The sequence below is a fragment of the Manacus candei genome, unplaced genomic scaffold (assembly GCF_025592945.1).
Source record: "Manacus candei isolate 608988 ecotype Guabito, Panama unplaced genomic scaffold, ASM2559294v1 h1tg000063l, whole genome shotgun sequence".
NCBI classification, from domain to species: domain Eukaryota; kingdom Metazoa; phylum Chordata; class Aves; order Passeriformes; family Pipridae; genus Manacus; species Manacus candei.
The window spans coordinates 1668023-1689613 of record NW_026138111.1 but is presented as its reverse complement, the minus strand read 5'-3'; the positions used below and the strand labels follow the sequence as shown (position 1 = coordinate 1689613).

The following is a 21591-nucleotide window of genomic DNA, read 5'->3' as shown; positions in this document are numbered from 1 at the left end:
AGTAGGTGAGATCAGGGTCTACTGGGGTTGATGGTACAACCCTTGCAAGCTGCTCGTACGAGCTTAGGTGGGTGGATGGGTGGACTACTCGTAGGACATTCCAGGCTAGAGGCTTACACTGTTCCCGGGTGGGAACAGTGTCCACCGGTGGCAGTCGGACTACGGGGTGGCTGGGCGTGGTTGGCGCAAGATGGAGTGGGGGGCAACTTGTGTCGTCGCGCCCCCCTGGGCGCTCAGCTCCTTGTTTTCCGACTGCTCGCAAGGACACTGTCTAAGATCGGGCATAGATGAAAAAGTTACTCGTTTCTGGAGCCTAGGTGATTGTTTTGGGGAAAGGGGTTCACCATTGATATTAGTTTTGGACCTACAATTAGAGGTCCAATGGCGACCCTTCCCACACCTGCGGCACAGTGTATTTGGCAAGTTAGGCTCTGATCTAAACTTAGGACAGTGTTTGCGAAAATGTCCTTTTTTCCCACACTCAAAACAATGTTGGGGCCCTGAAAAAGCAGCAGCCATGATTCTAGCTTTATGGGCATTGGAACCAACATTCTTACAAGCTTCGATCATCTCCAGCAGCGTGGGGTCTTTCAACATTTTCAAAACCCTCTGGCAGTCCTCGTTAGCTTTTTCGATTACCAATTTATTAAATAGAATTTCTTGACTTTCCTTTTGATGGACTTGCCGAGCTATAGCTTCTTTGAGCCTTGTAATAAAGTCTACGAATGGCTCTTTAATTCCCTGATTAATGAGTGTAAAAGAGGGCGCCTGTACGTATGCATCCGCCACTCTTTTCACTGCCTCTAAAGCCAATTCTTTAGTAACATTCAACAATTTGGGGTCTAATCTGGTTTGATCCCCTCTGCTGGAGTAGTTCCCCTCCCCATAAAGCATATCGATGGCTTGCCTTATTGGAATCCCTCTTCTCTCCATTTTGTCGTTAACAAAGGTAACGATGCGTTTTTTCCATTCAGCCTCGAAAACTGAGGCCTGAACGGTGGTAAAAAGTCCTCCTATGACGGCCCGAATGTCATAGGGGATAAGCGTATAGGCTAGAAAAAAGGATTCCAAGAGGCCGATAGTAAACGGGGCCCCCAGCCCGTACTCAACGATAGCCTTCTTTATGTCCTTAAGCATTGGATATGAAACCGGTCTCCACTCGGGGGGTTTCCCCTCCTCGTAGTAGACCGGGAATGCTTTCAAGAATTCTATATCCTGGGCACACGCGGCTTCTTCCCGGAAGGCCTCCCAGATATCTGGTACTGAGGGTTGCCTTTCCGGTGAACGGGGCGCCCACCCATGATCATAGTCCGGTTCCTGGTGGGCGGGGTAGGCCTTGGTGCTATGGGGCCTACGGGCGCGGCCATCTTCCCGGAAGGAAGGTTTGGCCTTCGCTCTTGCCCCGCCCACTGTTTCCTGCCTTCGCCGTAAGGGCGACACATCCGGGGAGGAGACAGGAGTGGCGGAAGTGGGCGTGTCTGAAGGCGTGTCGGGGGAGGGACTTCTCGCGCCACGAATGGGAGGAGAGGGAGGCGGCCCACGGGGTGGAGCTACGGGGGCCCGCCTCTTTTCCCGCGCCGGTCTTTCACGCGCTTCACCCTCCCCCCTTTTCTCTGGGCGATGCCGGGGTCCCTCCTCCTCGACACCATTTTGTGGTCGACGCGACTTTCTTCTACGCTCCCTCCCGCCATCATGTAGGGTGGTGTCTATTTCGGTCTCCGTCCCACCATTTTGTGTGCCCTCAGTGTCCGTGTTCTTGTGAGTGTCCTTAGTTCTGTGCGCTGGGAGGCTGTTGTTCGTGTTCATCATTTGGTGCTGTAGCACCATCAGAACGAGCCTCCACGCAATTAGCGCTTGTTTGGCCAGTCTATCGCCTCGGTCTGAATCTCGCCATAGATTATATCCGAGGGCTTGCCATTTATCTAAGGAGATGTTATCATTCATGGCACAGCCCTGGCGGTCCAGCCACCTCGCGAGCGCTTTGGCGGGCTTCTTATCAAGCGGGTGGCCGTGTTCAATTACAAAGTCTTTGAGGCGACGATATACAAACTTTTGAGAGGTGGAGAGTGTTAAGCCCATGATGTTATTCGAGAACACTCTCCGATGTTACTCCTCTCTCTCAAATTCGTTACGAAGGGGTGGGATGAGGGGGAGGTGTCGGGAATGTCCCTCATGGCTCACCTGATCCGGTGCGCGACCCACACGACCGTAAAAGTCTGTAGTCGTCAGCTGCACGAGGGAGGGTCGGCGGAGCAGCGTTCCCTCCTGAACCTGCCTGAGCCCGAGTGGAGTCACGGGAGTTCTCTTGATACAAGAGACCTTCGACCGAGCCCCACGTTGGGCGCCACTTGCCCCGACCCGCTGGGATAAGGGAATAGGGTCGGGCACTGCAAAAAGGGTCACTCACACGGTGGAAGGTCGGTGAAGCAGTGTCCCTTTATTCAGAGAACTCCAGGACTTAAATAGGGCAGATTTGAGGGGAGGAACTTGGGCTAGGGAGGAGCATGGGACTGACAACTGGGGAAGCATGGTGATTGGACAACTGGGTAAAGAGGGGAGGAGTTTGGGTATCTCCGGGGGAAAGGACCAATGAAAGCTACCTCTGCACTGCCCCAAACTCTAACCAATGGCAGGTAGAGGAGCGGGAAAGCAGGGAAAAGGCGGGAAAACTGAGGGAAGAAGAAGGGGACAGCATGGTGGACAATTTTAGAAACAACAACAGGGGGTACATAAAACAGCATAACATTACAACTATAAACTGGGGAATAACTGGGGTACAACTGTCATGTCCAGAAAGTGTCATAATCAGTATTAGAAGTCAAATCCGGTATATTAAAGGTCCATTCAGGGGTTATAAATTCGTCTCCAGGCTTCGTATCGCTCTCATTCATATACCTTTCCCTTTTTATTTGATCTTTTTTTGATTCTGTCTGGTGTGAAAATGTCTGTATAATGCCTCACACAGTTCAGTTCAATTTTTCTGAAGTCTTTTAAGTCTGTCATAATTATACCATTATCCTGAGCTAGTAGTGTGTTTAGATTATTTATCAATTCCTGCTCATTTTCTTTTTATGCATATGAAAGCAAATGATAATGAAAACTTCTTATTTTCCAGATCACTTTATTTCTTGTCTCTGAACCACAAAAGGGACCTGCATGTTTGGGTGACTTAGCTGCAGAAATATCAAAATGCCTAATCTTGAACATCCAGCATACCCAGCAGCTGCACTGCTTCACTTGGAAAGTTTGGTGCCTTGTCGAGAGTCCCAGGTGTCCATGTTGCTGTCAATATTTGGAGAGGTAGTGTTTTTTGTTCTGTATGTTTGACTAGAACAAAGACATTCTGCTGTTTCAGAGGGCAGAATAGAAATGTAGGGGCATTTTTGTGATGTCATTGTGAATATTCGTTTGTTGTCTCTTCATTATACTTTTATTTTTTGCTACTCATACTTAACATTGCTGTTTGGCAATCGGATTCTGGTCCTTTAGGAGGTTGAAAGTTGTCTTATAAAAACCACACCTATTTATACCTTGCTCTCTCTGAAGCCTGATTTTGCCATGACTTTGTTTTATCTTTTCCAGTTAGTACCAGGGAGTCTCTTCTTGCCTAGTCTAAAATTTTTTTTTTTTTTTTTTTTTTACTTGCAGTGTAGAAATTCTGTTTGGCTTTGACTCATTAATCTACTGTCTGAGTGCCTGAATTCTAAGTACATTGAGTTGGTCTGATTCTTAGTAGTTCTGTGGCTGGTCACAAGATTCAGAAATCACTGGCTTGTTAATTGATTCTGTTACTGCTTCACTAAGCTTGTGGTAAAAAGTAATGGGGATTTTTATCTGCAAACTTGAAAGCACTTGATATGTCTGTTTACATTCAGCTAACAAAATGGAAATTAGTATCTGTTTCTGGTTCTGCCTTTAATTATGGATAATAATAATACCATCAAATTACGGCATTCAAGTTTTATATATATATTACAAGCATAGTGGCAACAACTTTTCTTGAAAATAGATACTTAAATTCTTGATAAATATGCAGGTTAGAGTCCCTGCATATATTGTGCAAGAGTGGCTTCATCTTGCATTAATTGAATATTATTGTTTTTCATAAAAGTATCCATTTTATTTTTGTATTCATTTTTAAGTCAGTGTTTGAGATCCTTAGGAATGAGAAGAAAACAAAAATAAGTGCCAGTTCAGAATGAAACAAAGAGAACAATTATTTTCCTTGTATGTAAAAAAAAATTACATTAAATGTACAGCCTCAGGACTATTAAATAACTAGATGTCTTACATCAAATATTGCCTTGTGAGAGAAGAACCAGCTCCTTTACCACCTCCTCCACCATTTTTTTTCTGTTTAGTACTAATGAAAAGAAAAGCAATTTGCATGAGTTAAGATAATGTATGGCTTGCAATTTGTACTTCCCAAGATTTCCTTTCAGTTATGTAATATGAGTTACTCTCTGTGTTTCTGTTGTTTATTACAGCACTTTCACTGGCAGTTGTGTGATACTTGATTCTTGTGAGTTATCCTCCCAGCATTTCAGTGAGGATGAAACATAAGACTTGATCTTTTGATTCCATAATAATTGCTGTATTTTATATTTAATGCCTTGGTTTAAAAGATAACTTTTCTTTTGGAGGGAAACTTCACTGATAAATCTTTCATCTGTTGAATGAAAAAGAAGAATTGAAGCAGCAACGATTTTTTTTTTTCCCTAGCGTCAGCAATTTAGTTTTCCATCCATTTTTATTTACGGACATACATCTAGTGGAAAGACTTATGTGATGCAAACTCTTCTAAAGACCTTACAGGTAAGAATGTTCACAATAGATATTGAATTTACAATTTATTTATAACAGATGATTTCTTGAAATAACCTCTACTTTCTGAAAATGGCTTGTTTTCTCAGCTATTTCTGACTTCCTCATTCTTCTACTCCACTTACTGTGTCATGAATGCATCACTCTTCTCACTAGTGCATTTAGGATAAAATGAAATTGGTGCTACTGAGATAAAATATAAATCATAATAACTTTTGTAAGAAAGTTCAAGAAAGATAAAAAAGCCAAATATTGTTCAGCTTGTTTGCATGACTTAGGCTGAAATAGCTCCAGTGACATGTAAGTATTGATGATTACAGTTCAATCTGCAGTCACTTACACTACACCTTCTTTTGAATCTTCTTGTAATATTCTCCTTTAATCTACTTTTATGTGTATACAAAAAAGAGTGAGAGAGTACTTGAAGAATAGTGAGAAGAATTAGCAGTAGTGGATTTTTTGTTTATTTGTTTTGTATTGACAAACTCATTTTAATTAAATTCAGTTGGATGTGTACGATTATTTCAATGTAAGCCTCGGAGCTTAAGCTTAATGAAGTTGTTAAAAGCATTCAAAGCAAACACAGCAAGCTGTACATGTTCACTGAAAAAGAAAGTGAGCCTGGAATGGTGAAAATCCCTGTCTGAACACCACACAATTGCCATTGTTTCTGATATGGTTAGTTGGTTTTGCAGACTTGTGAATGTTGTATTCATTGCAGTAAATTTGGTTAGTTCTTGTAGAAGCAGGAAAATCTGAAACTTTGAAAAAGAAACAGTGCACGAGTTCTAAAATATTTAAGCAATGTTGCATGGGAACAATCTGTTTAATTCCTGAACAATAAACGACTGTTCTTTTACTCTAAATGGGAAAAGTGTGCTGATAACCCCTTTTATTATTATCTTTTCAGAACCTGTTTGAAAATACAAATTTTGTGTACTTTACTTTATTCTAGATCCTTCAAACACAGCTTGATATACATCATAAATTAAACCCCCTATGAAACAGGATGCCATTCACAGTTTTGAATGTAATAAAATCAATTCTCCAGGTGTGTTTGTGTTTACTAAACTTGGCATGGCCAGGTCTTTTGCTGGCAGCATGGCTCTTACTGTCCTATGTCAGTACTGTTGCTGCTTCCTCCGGGGTGAGCATCGCTTTCAGAAGTGCTGGGACTCTATGTTCTATTTCAGCTTGGCCATCCAAGCCAAACTTCCTCTGGATTCTTGCTCTTAGGAAACAGTGTAGGAGTAAGTAAGATATAGGTCAAGGAGAACTCATAAAGCAGATGATGTTGAAGTATGTGAAGTGGAAATCACTGAGAATTCATTGTGCAGTTTTGAATTTGGAGCCTTATGTTCCTAGGAAACTGGGACTATCAACTGTCTTCCTCTCAATTGTTAAGGAAGAAGGCTACTTTAATGCTGACCACTGGGGGATGAGTTATATCCTTGATCAGTACTGGAGTTGTTGTGTGTTACTAACCTGAAGTAGAAACTTTGTCATGAAAGGACTTATTTCAGCTGTAAGGGCTGCAGGCAGAGAAACCTACTCTTTTCTTTAAACACCAGGTGAGAATCTGAACTACGTAGAAGTAGTGGGTCATTGTGGCTGAATGTGTGTTTCTTGGAAAAATAGTTATCTTGAGGCTCCCATGGGTCCCGTGCAGCTGCGGGGTTGGCCCCGCTCCCGCGGGTCCCGCGCGGGGCCGCCCCCGGTCCCCTCCGCCCCAGCGGGAGCGGAAGAGGGGGAGTTTCGCCGGTGTGGCCCTGTGCCCTCGTGGGAGATGAGAGAGAGGAGAGTGGAGGCCTCGGAGTACACAGAAGTTTGCCGGTCTGGTTTGGGGGGGGGGGAGGTGAGGGGTGCCGGGCGGGCTGTGGGGGTCCTCGGGCTGGAGGGTGGTCAGGTGGGTGGTGCGTGGAAGGATATGGGGAGGCACGGTGGGGGGGGGACAGGGTCGGGGTGGATGGTGGTTTCCTCTGGGGCTTGGAGATCTTGGCCAGGCTGGGGCCTGGGGAGGTCCTCGGGCCCTGGGTGGGTGCGGTGGCCAGAACAGTTTTGCTCGTCTGTTTGTTTTTGGCTCACCTGCGGCTGCTGCCCAGGTTTGGTATGTCCTGGATTTGTTTGTTGCATCCTGAAGGGTTGGTCAGGACAGGGGGCTGATCCTGGGTGTTTCCCTGGGATTGAGTGTAGACAGATGGTGGAAAACTGGGTAGTGTGGGACTTGGCCTAGTTGTTTTTGGTAGTGGGAGTGCAGCCTGTGTACCCCTATGTGGTTGCGAGCTATGCTGGCGATGGTACATACCTTCGGTAGGGTCACCCATGCCAGACAGGTCAAAACTGTAGGGTCGGATACAATAAATCTGTGGGCAGGATGAGCTCGTTAGCCTTCTGGCAATCATCCTAGGAGAAGGACAACTCTAATCTCAAACCCGGGCAGATGGAGCTCGCTTAGCCCTGTAAGGCCATCCATCTAAGAGAAGGTCACTCTAATCAAACCTACATCCTGAGGACCTCACTGCCACCGTCCAAGCTCGCTCGGCCCTGGCAGATGAACCTTAGGATTAAAGAGTGGGTTCAGTTCCACACATACTGCATCTCACCTAAAAAATCCATTGCGCAGGCTTGAAGGCTTTACCCACATGCAAAAAGTCCTGTAGCGACGGGCGAGGGTCGACACGGCAGGTGAAAGGTGCACTGGAAGCTGCAGACCCAACCCTGCATGCAGGCGGTTCAGGATATTGGTCATTTGAGACTGACTGGAGATGACAGTCTCTTGGGGCAGCACCGTGAACGACCAAGCAGCCTTTTCACAGACAGCACTGCTTGCTCCACTCGGAGAGGGACCTAGAAAAGGTGGCCTAAACAAAGCTCATCTCCACTTTCACGCGGTTGGTTAACCGCGGCCAACGGGCATCTTCTTCCAATGCGGTCGCACAAAGATCAAAAGACAAAGGCACGCACCTGCCTCCAAAGGTGTACCTAAATTAACTCTAGCATGTTGGAACATCAGAACCATGCTCGATTCTGCAGATAGCGGTCGTCCTGAGCGACGTTCCACCCTAATTGCCCATGAACTGGCTCGTCTCAACATCGACATTGCCACTCTCAGTGAAGTTCGCCTTCATGAAGAAGGCAGCCTCAGAGAACATGGCGCTGGTTACACCCTCTTTTGGTCAGGGAAGCCCAGAACCGAAAAACATCTCTCAGGTGTCGGCTTCATGATCAAAAACTCTATTCTTCCCAAACTCGAAAATCTGCCGACAGGTCACTCTGACCGCATTATCTCCCTACGCCTTCCACTAAACAACAACCAACACGTCGTCCTCTTTAGTATATATGCCCCAACTCTCCAAGCTGACCCTGCTGAAAAAGACAAATTTTACGCTGACCTGCACCACCTTACCCAAAAGGTGCCTGCAGATGATAAGGTCATCATCCTTGGTGATTTCAATGCCAGAGTAGGAAAGAATTTTGATGCCTGGAAAGGAATATCAGGCAAGCACGGTGTTGGAAACCGCAACGATAATGGTCGACTCCTGCTAGAATTCTGTGCAGAGCAACAACTCACCATCACTAACACTATCTTTCAGCAGAAAGATAGTCTGAAGACAACCTGGATGCACCCCAGATCTAAGCATTGGCGCCTCATCGATTATGTCCTGGTGCGACGGAGAGATATTCGTGATGTCCTCCATACCCGCGTGATGCCCAGCGCAGAATGCCAAACAGACCATCGGCTTGTGCACTGTAAACTCAACTTCAATCTCAAATTCAAACCTAAAAGGGGCAATATCCCAAGGAGAAGACTCCAAGTTAACAATCTCCAATCAGCCACAGTAAGAGACAGTTTCCAGGCAAACCTTCAAACTAGGCCTGAAAACCATTCCATAGATTCTGCAGATTCCTCTCCTGAAACAATTTGGCACCATATTAAGAACAGCATCCTGCAATCCCCCGAGGAATCCTTAGGGTTCTCCCTCAAGAAGAACAAGAACTGGCTTGACGAAAATAATCAAGAGATCCAGGAATTGCTGAGGAAGAAGAGAACCGCTTACCAAGCACACCTTGCACTGCCATCCTGTCACGCAAGAAAAACAGCCTTTCGTCTTGCATGCAGCAAGCTCCAACAGAAACTCCGTGACATCCAGAACAAGTGGTGGATCAATCTAGCTGAAAAAACTCAATTATGCGCAGATACAGGTGATCACAAAGGTTTCTATGAGGCCCTGAAAACAGCATACGGACCTACATATCAGGTCCAAAGCTCTCTACTCAGCGCTGATGGTCAAACACTTCTGACAGATAAAACCTCCATTCTGAATCGATGGTCTGAACACTTTCAGACTCTATTCAGTACCAACCGTGTAGTCCAATACTCAGCAATTCAGTCCATCACACAACAACCAATAAAGTATGAATTGGATACTGCTCCCACTTTAGGAGAAACCCTCAAGGCCATACAGCAGGTGAAAATTGGCAAGGCAGCTGGGATTGATGGAATTCCACCTGAAATCTGGAAACATGGAGGCCTTGCACTCCACACCAAATTTCATGAGTTTGTGGTGCGCTGTTGGGAATTCGGCAAACTACCATCTGACCTTCGTGATGCAGTCATCATCACTTTGTATAAGAAGAAAGGAATTAAATCTGACTGCTCAAACTACCGTGGTATTACTCTACTCTCCATTGCTGTCAAAATCATGGCTAGAATACTACTGAACAGACTAATACCTGCTATAGCAGAAGGAATCCTTCCTGAAAGTCAGTGTGGTTTCAGAGCCAACAGGAGTACCACAGACATGGTGTTCGTTCTCAGACAACTGCAAGAGAAGTGTAGGGAACAGAACAAAGGTCTTTATGTAACCTTTGTCGACCTCACCAAGGCTTTCGATACTGTGAGCAGAAAAGGTCTGTGGCAGATTTTGGAACGTTTAGGTTGTCCCCCCAAGTTCCTTAAAATGATCATCTCACTCCACGAGGATCAACACGGTCAAGTCAGATATGGCAATGCACTTTCTGAGCCCTTTTTAATTAAGAATGGTGTAAAACAAGGCTGCATTCTTGCTCCTACCCTATTCACAGTCTTCTTTAGCATGATGCTCCAAAGGGCCATGGCAGATCTCAATGATCAGGACCGTATCTACATTCGATACCGTACTGATGGAAGTCTATTCAACCTAAGGCGACTGAAGGCCCACACCAAGACCTTAAACCATCTTGTCCGGGAGCTGCTTTATGCTGATGACGCCGCCCTTGTTGCCCACACAGAAGCAGCCCTGCAGCGTTTAACATCCTGCTTTGCAGATGCTGCTGAGCTCTTTGGGCTGGAAGTCAGCTTAAAGAAGACAGAGGTTCTCCATCAACCTGCACCTCTGGAAGTCCCCCATCATCCCCACATCACCATTGGCCAATCAGAACTCAAATCAGTCCAACAGTTTAATTACCTAGGCAACCTCATCTCCTCGGATGGTAAGATTGACGGAGAGATAGACAACAGGTTAGCAAAGGCATACAGTGCTTTTGGAAAACTTCACAAAAGAGTATGACGTAAATAAACACTTGAAGAAAAGTACAAAGATCAGTGTTTACAGAGCCATAGTGCTGTCTACTCTCCTGTAGGGTTCCGAATCATGGGTCATCTACCGCCACCACCTGCGTCTCCTAGAACGCTTCCATCAACGCTGCCTCCATACAATCTTAAACATCCACTGGTCAGATTTTGTGACCAATACATCTGTTCTAGAGCAAGCAGCAGTCACAAGCATTGAGGCCATGTTGATGAGAACACAGCTGCGATGGGCAGGGCACATCTCCAGGATGAAGGACCACCGCCTCCCTAAGATCCTGCTTTATGGTGAACTTGCCACCGGCTGCCGCAAGAGAGGCGCCCCGAAGAAAAGATACAAGGACTCCCTGAAACATCATCTCAGCCTTGGCCATATTGATCATCATAACTGGTCTACTCTGGCCTCCAATCGGGAGGCCTGGAGACACACCATCTATAACGCTGCTGTCTCCTTTGAGAACGCACGCAGGATCACTCTCGAGGAGAAAAGGCAACGCAGAAAGAATCGTGTTCTGCAGAATACACCATCTAAAGAGTCTTTCTGCTGTGCCTTTTGCAATCGGATATGTCTGTCTCGTATTGGCCTCATAAGTCACCAACGTGCCTGTAACAAATGTGGTTAGAGCCACCCAAATCGTTCGCGAAGCCCAGCCATGAGTTATCTTGAGGAATGATGTAGAGAGCCATGGCCATAAGTCCACATCAATCCCTCTCTGGTCAGTGCTGGCTAAATACTTAAGCACTGGGTTCTTGCCACTTCCGTGGCCCTTCTTTTTCTGTTAGTGAATGTGTATGTTCGTGCTAGTTTTATCCTCTGTTGTAATGTTTCCCAAAACATGTTATAAAGTCCATCTAAGTTGAAGAATGTCATCACAGAAATTTCCATTTAAACCTGTTAATGTTAGTGTTTTTGTCAGTCAAGAACTTCAGGGATTTTTAAATCCAATGACAGGTGCCTACTTTATGCTTAAACCATGAATTTCTACTTGTGTGTTCTCATAGCCCTGATGCTTTTGGCTCATCTAGAGTGCACTTATCTGCAGGACTGGGTTTTATGCAGAAGCCCCCCTCATTAAAAATTCTGCAGAGGGAGAAGAGCACAAGATGGGGGTTATTATCCTCTTCCATGCAGTGTCCTTTCATGCAGTGCTCGTAGCACTGTGCTACCCACTTGCAGCATATCCAAAGATGTGGCCTGGCCCTGGCAAGCAGTAGGATTTAAGCAGCAACTCTCTCTACAGAACTTCCTTTTGCCAAGTATAGGTGTCTCCTATGTTATGTGGTGGTGTGAATCACATCTGAGACACTCAGCATTCCTTCTGCTATGGAGGTGCAGCACTTTGAATAGCTGCTTTGGGACATATAGCCCCTTTCTTTTAATGGTGTTCAGAGTCATAAAAACAGCTTTTTATTGCATGCTGTGTGAGTGGATTGCCAGCATGTACCCACACCTCCCCACATCTGCTGAATCACATGCCATATATTGTATTTTACACAGAAAGACTGGATTGAAGTACTTGTGGTTGTGGTTTGTTTTTTTTGGTTTTTTGGGTTTTTTTTGTTATAGACAAACACATTCCTGCATCCGAGTGACTAATGTTTTCCAGAGGTTTTAATGTTAAGTGTGAAAAAGACCATATGCCTTACCAGAGATTATGGAGCTATGCAGATAAACTATTTCTGAAAAACAGAAATATTATCTTTTTTTGCCTTATGTAGGTTTGAATACTGGTACTATTTTTTAGTTTGTAGTGTCTTCTATTTAAAGGCAAATTACAGTAGCTTTTCAATATTACTAAGTCAGTACTTACAATGTATCTCATACTCTGTTTTTTTCACAAGCTCTTTGCTCTGCAAAGATCTGGTTTTCTAAAAATGTTCTGCACAATCATGCTGAACACGAGTCTAATGTAGAAGCTCATAGTTTATATTTGTATGCATTGAATGCCAAAAACATTCAGAGTAATTCTAGGGAGTGTACTCCTAGATTACTCTCTTTGTAATATGTTTGACACATCTGTGTTATCTAGACGTAATTTGTAGTGGACCATTTTACTGTAATGTGTTACAATTGTCTAAATTTCTTTGAACTAAATGCTGTTTGGTTTTCTTTTTATGTGTTGCTCACAGTTTTTAAACATAGTTAAAAGATATACGGTGTGTTTCAGTTTTTAAACATATTTAGAAGATACACTGTTCCATTTGAAGATACATCACATCTGTCTTCACTTTGTGATAGATAATATTTTGACTAGGTACATAATTGATTATGTCTTTTTTTACAAGTTTTTTTGGTTTATGCTTTATTTTCTGTTTCATTGATTGTGTCATCCAGAAGAGAAAAGTGATTCTGGAGTGTTTACACTGAAAAAGCCAAATAAAAGTTGTATCGTTTTTTTTATCCTCCTCAGCTTCCTCATGTGTTTGTGAACTGTGTGGAATGCTTTACATCACGACTTCTTTTAGAAGAAATTCTCATCCAGTTGCAAAGCTGTTCTTGTGAGACAGAACCAACCTCTCCTGTGCCTTGCGATACTTTCAATGACTTTGTACGTCTGTTTAAACAGGCTCTTGTGAGTCGAGAGCTTCAAGATCAGACATTGTACATTGTAAGTAATTTAATTTTGATGTCCAGTTTTGTTCCTGTTAAGAGGGAGTAAGTAATTGTTACTGGTAATTTGTATGTGAAATGTGTGCCTTATAGAACAGTTTTCACAAAATTTCTGCATAGACCTCATTCAGAATCTGTTGGTAGTGGTTGGACTCTTTCAGTTGGTTTACAGGCTTTAGAGGAGGTTCTTTTTTTTTCCTGCTTTCAGAATTTTTTATACACAATAACTCTGTAGCATAACTAACAACATAAATTATACCTCACATTTAAGTTGGGGATGTAATAGTGTTACAGAGTATTTAAATACAGAGAGCCTGAATTTGTTTTGTTATTAGTAAGTCATGCATATCTGTTTCCTTGTGAAAACAGCTTCACAAATGAGAAAGCAAAGGTCGGGAATAGGGCAGAAGGGACTTATGGAGTATGCAAATGACAAGGCTTGGTTGGCTAGAATAGGTTCAAGTTAGAACTTATATTAAGGAACTAAAATGTATAACTTCCTCTGTAAAAGTGCTTTTGAGATCTTACTTCTTCAACTACGCTTGTGGCCCTCAGAGGCAAGAACTGTAGTTTTAAAGTTAAGATGGAAAAAAAGACTGCAATGAAAAAAAATGATGATATACTCAAAGGGAATAAACAGGCAGACTGCAGGAAAAATTATCAGATTTTAGATTGCAGGAATGATTGAATCAATGTATTACTAGAAGTTAGGATTTGGGGTTTTTTTAACTGTGATAATCTTAACTACATAAAGGAGTATAACAGCATTTATTGTACCAGGAGATGAACGTAGGAAAGACATTTCAGTCATACAAGAAGTCTGATGAAAGGACAATATGAAGGCCATAATATTAGTGATGTGTAAATGAATGTATACATTGTGGACCTGCAGAAGATATGGACTGACATTTCAGGCCAGTTTTAAAAGAGGTGAAATTGATTGTTTAAGAAAACATGAAGGTGGTTCAAGATTGAAAGCTTAATGACCCTGGTAATCGCTCTACATGTTTCTCACAGCAATTGATGTCCCCATAATGCTTTGGGGTTTTTTTGCGGTCAGACAAGAAGTCCATAATTATACTGATCATGCTTCATTCTGTTTCACAGGTTACAGTTGAATAAGTTTCATTTCCATTTCAAAATACTTAACCACTGAGTTAAATAACTTCGTATTATGTCTAGTGGAAACAGTACTATCTCATAGTTTCCTACAGGTCACAAAGTTATTACATTTTACATACTTCTTAGAAATTGAATGAAGGAAAAAATGTACCACCAACACTTAAAACAGATAAGTTATAAATAGACAATTTAATTTACCATCACAAAAGTGGTATTGACATTCTTCAGCAATTCCATAAGGAAAAAATTTATAATAACCTTTAGTGAGTTTCACAAAATACTTTTTATACTACAATTTTACTTTCAAATTAGTATTTGGATTAAAAAACTGTTCTACATCAGTAAAGAATTCTTCATGTATACTATATAAATTGGCATCACTCAGAAAATTAGAAAGTTCTTGAACAATTGGTTAAAGAAAACAAACCATTAAATAACTGTAAAGGTTCAGTTGTATTATGAAAATAGTTGTTGCATCAGAAGAATTAAGTATGAAATTAGTGTTTCAGTTCCCTTCTGCATGGGAACAGACAGGAATGGGAGAAATCAATTCATGTTTATTAACCTACATTATCTGGATTTATTGTAGAGTGTTTTAAACTGAGGCTGATGGAAGGACCAGCATGCTGGTAACATAAACTGACAATGCTAACTTACTCTAATTTCAGTTGTAAATAATGTACTATTTCAGCTCAATTAACTCAGAGTAAATTAAGATAAATGTTTACTTTCAAGCAAAGAGTCCTTAATGTTTCTCTTAACCCGAGTATGGGTGCTGAATGCTTGTGATTACTTATGCAAAATGAATTTATTCATTTTAACTACCTGAAAAATTGGAGTAGATATAACTTGTAGTCATTCAGACATTTACAATATTTAGCACTTTACAGAAGTAACAAGCTACTGTTTTTAATGTAAATGAGCAGCCAGTTCTAAATGTATAGTTGTTTTAAAAAATTGAAGGGTGACAAGTCTGTATTGACACTAAAGAATAAAGCGTAGACTCATAGGCCTGGGGGTAGACTGTTCCTGTGAACCATTTGACATACTCCACAAGCCAGGGTCACAGTATACTTTCTGCTGTAGAAACTGTAGTTTGTTTCCCATTTAACTAAAAAGTATGATCCACTTAGGTCAAGACCTTTAAGCTTTGTGTTTGGTAGCTGCATGTCACAGGGTCCAATAAGCAGTATTTTATTAGTAAAAATATATAGCTTCTATTTGGTCAGTTGTGTGGTACAGTCTTCATTCCTGAAGTCATTTATTATATGAGCTAAATACAGATGTCAATATAAAGTCATATATTGTATTGTAGTTTTAAATAAATTCCCAAGAAGTGTGAGATATTGTTGCAGAGATACTGCTCCTCCAGGTTGTATGGTGGGATTTTTAAATAATATTTTCATGAAATGCTTGGTTGTCCACATAAAATTCTTTTCCTTACTGTGGGCAACAGAATATGTAATAGGATAGAAAAATATAATTTTCTAGGGGCCTAGAGTTTTTCTTTCAACAGCAGTAATTCAAAAGAAGTAATGAACTTCAGAATTTAGATTTATATTGCAAGTAGTAAATAAACCACAGAAGATGTCTTTCTATTCTCTTTTTTCATTCTTGTCAAGATTTTAAGTGTACTGAGAATACACATTGTTTTTGCCAGAGGATAACCATGCATGTTTTCGTACTTCTGTTTTTATTCTCCAGGCTCCAGAATGTTAATTTAGCTTAAAGTGTTTCCTTTTTAAGCTGTACATGTTACATATCTGTTGCTGCTATGTGAGGTTTGCATGCGGTAAATCCTCTAATTTTCTAGGCTGCAAACTATGACAAGAAAAGTTTCTCTCAAAATTCAGTTCAGTGAATTCCAGATGATAGCTAATTTCTTCTAAAATATCAGCTCTTACTCGTTTGTGAAAAATAATTCCGTAGTGGGAAAAGATAACTCTCCTAGAGTAAGCTTATAGTTACAGTGCTACAGTACTATGTGTAAGTTTGAAAAAATAGTAAGAATTTTGGGCAAAAATCGAGCTTTCAGTGGTTGATAATGATATCATGACTTTGTCAGTGGTATTTCTGACTGGTATACTTGAGTATTAATTCTCACTGCCATAAGGCATGAGAATGTTGCTTTTCTGGGGATTGTATCTTTTTTTGGATGCAGAACTGCTTGGGCTTCCTGGCAGCACATTTGAAGCAATAATCTCTCCAATTTCCAGCACCTAAGAATTAATTTTAAGTCCGTATGAGAATGGAAGTCGACATTGTCTATATCATATTGTTTTGTTAAAAGGTACTGGATAGAGCAGAACAGCTGAGGGAAATGGAAGCAAACATCCTGCCAGCATTTCTTAGGCTTCAAGAGTTAGTAAGTATCTGGAAAAATATGTATGTGTCCTGTGTATTGAAAGTAATTGAACATGTGGTATCTGTCCATCTAGGCTCACAGATAAAGGATAACGATTCTTTAGAGAAGAAAAGTTGCAAAATTAACCCTTACCCCCCAAAAACAGTGATCAAAACTAGAAACCAAACCAGAATTCAAACACTGTCAGGTTTTTATTACACTTTTTCTTTAATTGGGTTTAATGGTATATTATTTTACAGTATCTGATGTGTTGTAGGTTCTTTTGAGGCTGGTGTCAGATACATGCTGTCTTTTCTACATTACTTTTTTATTTTTAAGAATGAGATTTTTAGTAGACTACCAGTTACTTTGGGTGGAGCTGCACAGCTCAGCAGCTGTGAATGTGTTGGTAGAGAGTTTTTTACACTTCTTCTGGAATTGCACTGCAGTGAGTTTCTGATTGGAGTAAACCATTGTGTGTCTCCCTTTCTCACTTCTGAAGCAACCAAGCTTTTTGCCTTGGAATAAGGAAAAATGGTACATTTTCTGAAAAGAAACTGAAGACAAAACCAGAAGATGCTGTTACTTTGAAATGTCTGAACATCTAAAGAGCTGAAATTATACTTATCTCGAGACTTTTGTGTGGTGCTCTTAATCTTCTGGTGACACTGATTCTCTGTTTACTGAATGAAGACTGATTCACAGCTGTATTCTTAATCCTGGCAGCTGGTGCATTTTCTGGGTCTTTTTGTCTGTTCTGGCCATGTTCTGGACTTTACTGCTCTTGAAGCAGAAACAACCTGTTCTGCAGAGAAAAGCTTAGATCTATGCTTGCTGTTCAGGGACCAAAAAACCATAGACTAAGACTTAAATATGTCAGAGAAACACCCTCAAATTCAAAAGTAACCTCCAAATAAGTTTGTTTCCTGAATGCTGATATTCCAGTTGCTTAAATTCTGGATTCTGGACTGAGGCTTTCTAAAGCAGCTTATGTTGCAGAGCAATGTTGGAGGTGCAAATCTACTCCATTGCTTCCTTTCCTGCAGTGAAAGGAGACAAATTGTGAGGGATTTCATGGGACTGGAGGATTGCTGATGAAGAATAGGTTATTGGATGCTTGATTTCTGTGAGGATTGTGGTGGAAATTACTTAAGTTTTTCATGTTGGAAGATCAGTCAGGAACTGAACTGAACATACCTTAGTACTTCTGTCAGCTAAAACACTAGGTCTGGGAGAGGAGCACCACTGAAAGAAATCCACAGAAAAATACTTTTGTGTTAAAAGGAAAAAAAAGTTGCTTAAAAACAGAGGAAGAAGGAACAGTAAAGAATATGGGTGAGTGCCACTTGGACAAGAAGTGGGAAGAGTAAGTAAAAGGAGATTCTCCCTCAGTTTCAGGGAAGGGAATAGCATTTAAACTTTTTTTTTCAGGTAATTCACAGCTCATATTCACAGCAGTGTCAATTTAGTCAGGTTCCTTCCTTTTGTTTCATTGAAGTGCCTCAATAGTTTTCAAATGTCTTTCTTGAAGAACCATATTTACAAGCATCTTTTGTTGTGCAGAATTTTTAGTATGGTTGCAAAAACCTTGCAAAAAGGGAGAATGACCCATCATCTTCACAGACAGTTAGTTTTGTACTAAATAGCTAATATTTTGAAGGGTGACCGAAATAAGGAATATTATTTTAATATGAAGTGTTTTGTTACCTACTGACCAAAACATCAAACTCGAGGTAAGTAGTTTGTCAATAAAAACTTGGTGAAAAAGAATATGTTATTATGAACAGTTATTGTTCATAACTAGTAACACAGTTGGGAGAGTAGACAGGTAATACTACATTTTTGTTTTGGGATGTGTGTGTTTGTTTTTAAAGACCAGATTACCTCTAAAATAACATAGAAGAGAGCTTGGTTTCAGAAGTGCTGAGCTTTCTTTTGCTTCTTAACTTTTCCTGTTTGCTCTGAAAATCTGGGTTTAATTACCAAAGTAAAATGCTCTCTTAATTTTGGGAGTAAGGGGTGGAATATATTAGGTATTGTGTAGTACCAGAGCTGTACCACCCCACAGAGCTTATATGTCAGTGAAATGGCAAAGGATGCAGAGAAATATCATATAATTATGAAAATTTGCAAATGTATGAGCTGCTTGATTAGGCCAGCTGAAGCTTTATTACTATGCTAGTAATTTGTATTAAACTGTAAATTTGATGATTTTTGTGGAACAGAAAAGTCACAATAATAATTTTTCTCATTGATGCTGTAACATGCACTGTTATTTTGTTCTTTCTGTGCCTGTTGCTCTCTCTTTTAATTTTTTTTCTCCTGCCTCTACAGACTGACAGTAATGTGACAGTTGTCCTGCTCAGTGAAATAGTGTGGGAACTGTTCCGTCCAAACGTGGGATGCTTTGATCCACTCACTTTGTATTTTCCTGATTACAGCATAGGTAAACTAATTCTTAAATCTGCTTTTTGAGGATTGTATAATACTTGGTCAGAGCACATTCAAAAGTTTTTTCCATGTCTATCAGTGGGCCTTTTGCAGAATCCAGAATATGTAATAGCTACTGGAATGTAAAAGTCTGTATTCACACAGCCTCCAAAAGAGTTGTCTATTTCCACTTGCCAGAACATCTCAAAGTAATGTTTTGGTTCCATTGTATTTGCTGGTTCTTTAAAGCAGTATGGTTTTTGGTGGGTTTTGTTGGGGTGTTTTTAAGTGATGATTTTAGTTTGTTTTTCCGCTTTTAAGAGGTGGTCAGGTTATTAAGTTGGCTTTAAATAAGCAAAATTTTTTTTTGTTTAAACAGGACATCTGCAGAAGATCTTGTCTCAGAATCATCCCCCAGAATATACTGCAGATTTCTATGCTGCATATATCAATATTCTGCTTGGTGTCTTCTACATGGTTTGTAGGGACCTGAAAGAACTTCGGCATCTGGTGAGATGAGCTTCTTTAGAGTTGCTGTTTTGGTTTGGGGTGTCTTCTGCCAAATGAACTCTGAAAGTCTAGATTTATTGTTGAATATGGACAAAAAGAAAATCAGAGAATCATAGAATGGGTTAGATTAGAAGGGGCTTTTAAAGGTTATCTAGTCCAGCCCCTCTGCCATGAACAGGGACACCTTACACTAGACCAGGTTGCTCAAAGCTCCATCCATCCCGGCCTTGAACACTTGCAGGGATGGGGCGTTCACAGTGTCTCTTGGCAGCCTGTTTCAGTGTCTCACCACCCTCACTGTAAAAAATTTCTTCTTTATATGTAATGTAAATCTGTTCTCTAAGAATGTGTTAGCTCAAAATGCAGTTTCCCTAGAAATCCATAACAAAGGTTGCAGTTGTACAGGTGGCTGTAAAGGGCTTCCAGTGCTGTGTGGTTTTCTCGTAACAGATTGATGGTATTTGGAAAAAGGAGTTTTAACCATATGTCAATTGAATAATGTAATAGTAAACAAACTTAAGAGAAGAAAAATGACAGTTACTTGATGGTGGCCTTTGCATAAGAAAAGCTTAATAACAGTAACAAGTAATTAGCTCATCAGATTATTATATAAGTAACTATACTCCATACGGGGAAATTTTACAAATGGCCAGTGAACAAATCAGTGCTAAAGAAATGATCTGAATGTTCTGCCTCCATTTCCCTTGGGAACATGTTGCTGCACTTCAGCTGAACTTACCTATTAACCATACAGGTTTTATATTTAAATGAGGTTGCTGGAGACACAAGTAGAAACCAGGGTCACAGTTCTTGCAGACTGTACTTGAGTGGCTCTGCTTATGAGAATTTCGTTAGCTTTAGATGCTCTGTTTGTGTGTTTGTATGTATTATGAAAATACATACTCAATTGGACCCAAAATTCTTTTTGTGAGAGAGACAAGTCTCTTCTCTAGAAGATAGTGACAGACACGTGCAACTGCTGTAGGCTTCTGAACAACTCTTTGCTGTCTAGTACAGACTCAAAATGTGTATGCCATTATGTGTGATTATTAATAATACATTCTGGAATTTTATTAGATTTGTATGTGGAAGTTACTGCATTGAGTTTTGTATACTAGCACAGAGATTTATTAAAATGTAGTGGAACAAAAGGAGAATGAAATCTGAGGATTGTTATTTTATGAAATTCTGTGTGATATTGATTTAAGCATTTTCTAGATTACAGTGTGGTCAAAAGTTTCTCTTACCTTAGGCAAAAGGAGTTTGTTTGAATATGGAATGTGTTAGCAGGTTTTTTTATGGTTGCTTGTTTTTTTCAAATAAATAATTTTTACTTGTGTGTCTGTATGTGTGGCCTACTGCAGAACATGCTGAACTGCTCCTGGAATAGAAAGTTTTTTCTGAAAATGAAGGGAGTAAAAAAAGTTTGAAAACGTTTTTATTGCATTTATCATGTTAAATAAATATGTTACTTTAAAAAAAAATAGCAGCCCCTGAGTAAACAGATTTTGCTGAGCTCAAGTAACCTGTGATAAATTACTTGTGTTTGTATTTTAAGGTATAGAAATGTTGCCATGTTTTACAGTATATTGTTTCTAATCAGGTGGCATAATTATTGACTGAAAAAGAATTTGTTGGTTTTGCAAAGGAATGATTTACTCTGCTAGTTATATTCCGTAGCTGGATCAGATATATGGTGCCTTTTTAATAAATTTAATTCTTTTTCTTTCTGTAGGCAGCGCTTAACTTTTCTAAGTACTGTGAACCAGTGGTCAGAGGGGAAGGTAAGCCTCTGTCTTTTATTTGAGTGAGTGTCTGAGAGAGCAGGTGCTGTTCTGTGGGTTTTGTGGAGGGCTTTGCCTTGATCTGCACTGTGTTGTGACACAGTGGTTTCTTGGGTCACAATAGCATTGCTTATTCCAGTTGCACCCAGCCAGAAGCATTTGCAGCAGAAGCAGTAGATGGTATTTGGTGGTGGTTTTTTTAGGAAACAGAAGTTGAAATACCATGAAAACTTTCCTCCCCCCCCGTAAATCCTTCTCTCTCAGCCACCAGGACCTCTGCAAAGTAATGGGGTAAGTAAATTCTCTGTCAAGGCTAAGAGGAGAAACTGGGAGGAGAGGTTCTGTCAAACTGACCCTGATTGTCTTGGAAGAGCCACAGAGAAACAGCCTTGCATGG

The 21591-nt window shown here is 40.9% G+C and overlaps 1 protein-coding gene across 5 annotated transcripts in view; it reads left to right on the top strand.

The window, feature by feature from the left end:
- Positions 1-21591, top strand: part of ORC5 (origin recognition complex subunit 5) — an 86153-nt gene that overhangs the window by 16618 nt on the left and 47944 nt on the right. For all 5 annotated transcript variants that reach the window (XM_051805089.1, XM_051805093.1, XM_051805090.1 and 2 more), the window contains 7 exons: positions 3116-3300; positions 4723-4815; positions 12805-13002; positions 16417-16491; positions 18805-18916; positions 19280-19410; positions 21146-21194. In XM_051805089.1, coding sequence (XP_051661049.1) covers positions 3190-3300; positions 4723-4815; positions 12805-13002; positions 16417-16491; positions 18805-18916; positions 19280-19410; positions 21146-21194 — 769 coding nt within the window. In that variant the 5' untranslated portion in view covers positions 3116-3189. The remainder of the gene's footprint in view (positions 1-3115; positions 3301-4722; positions 4816-12804; positions 13003-16416; positions 16492-18804; positions 18917-19279; positions 19411-21145; positions 21195-21591) is intronic.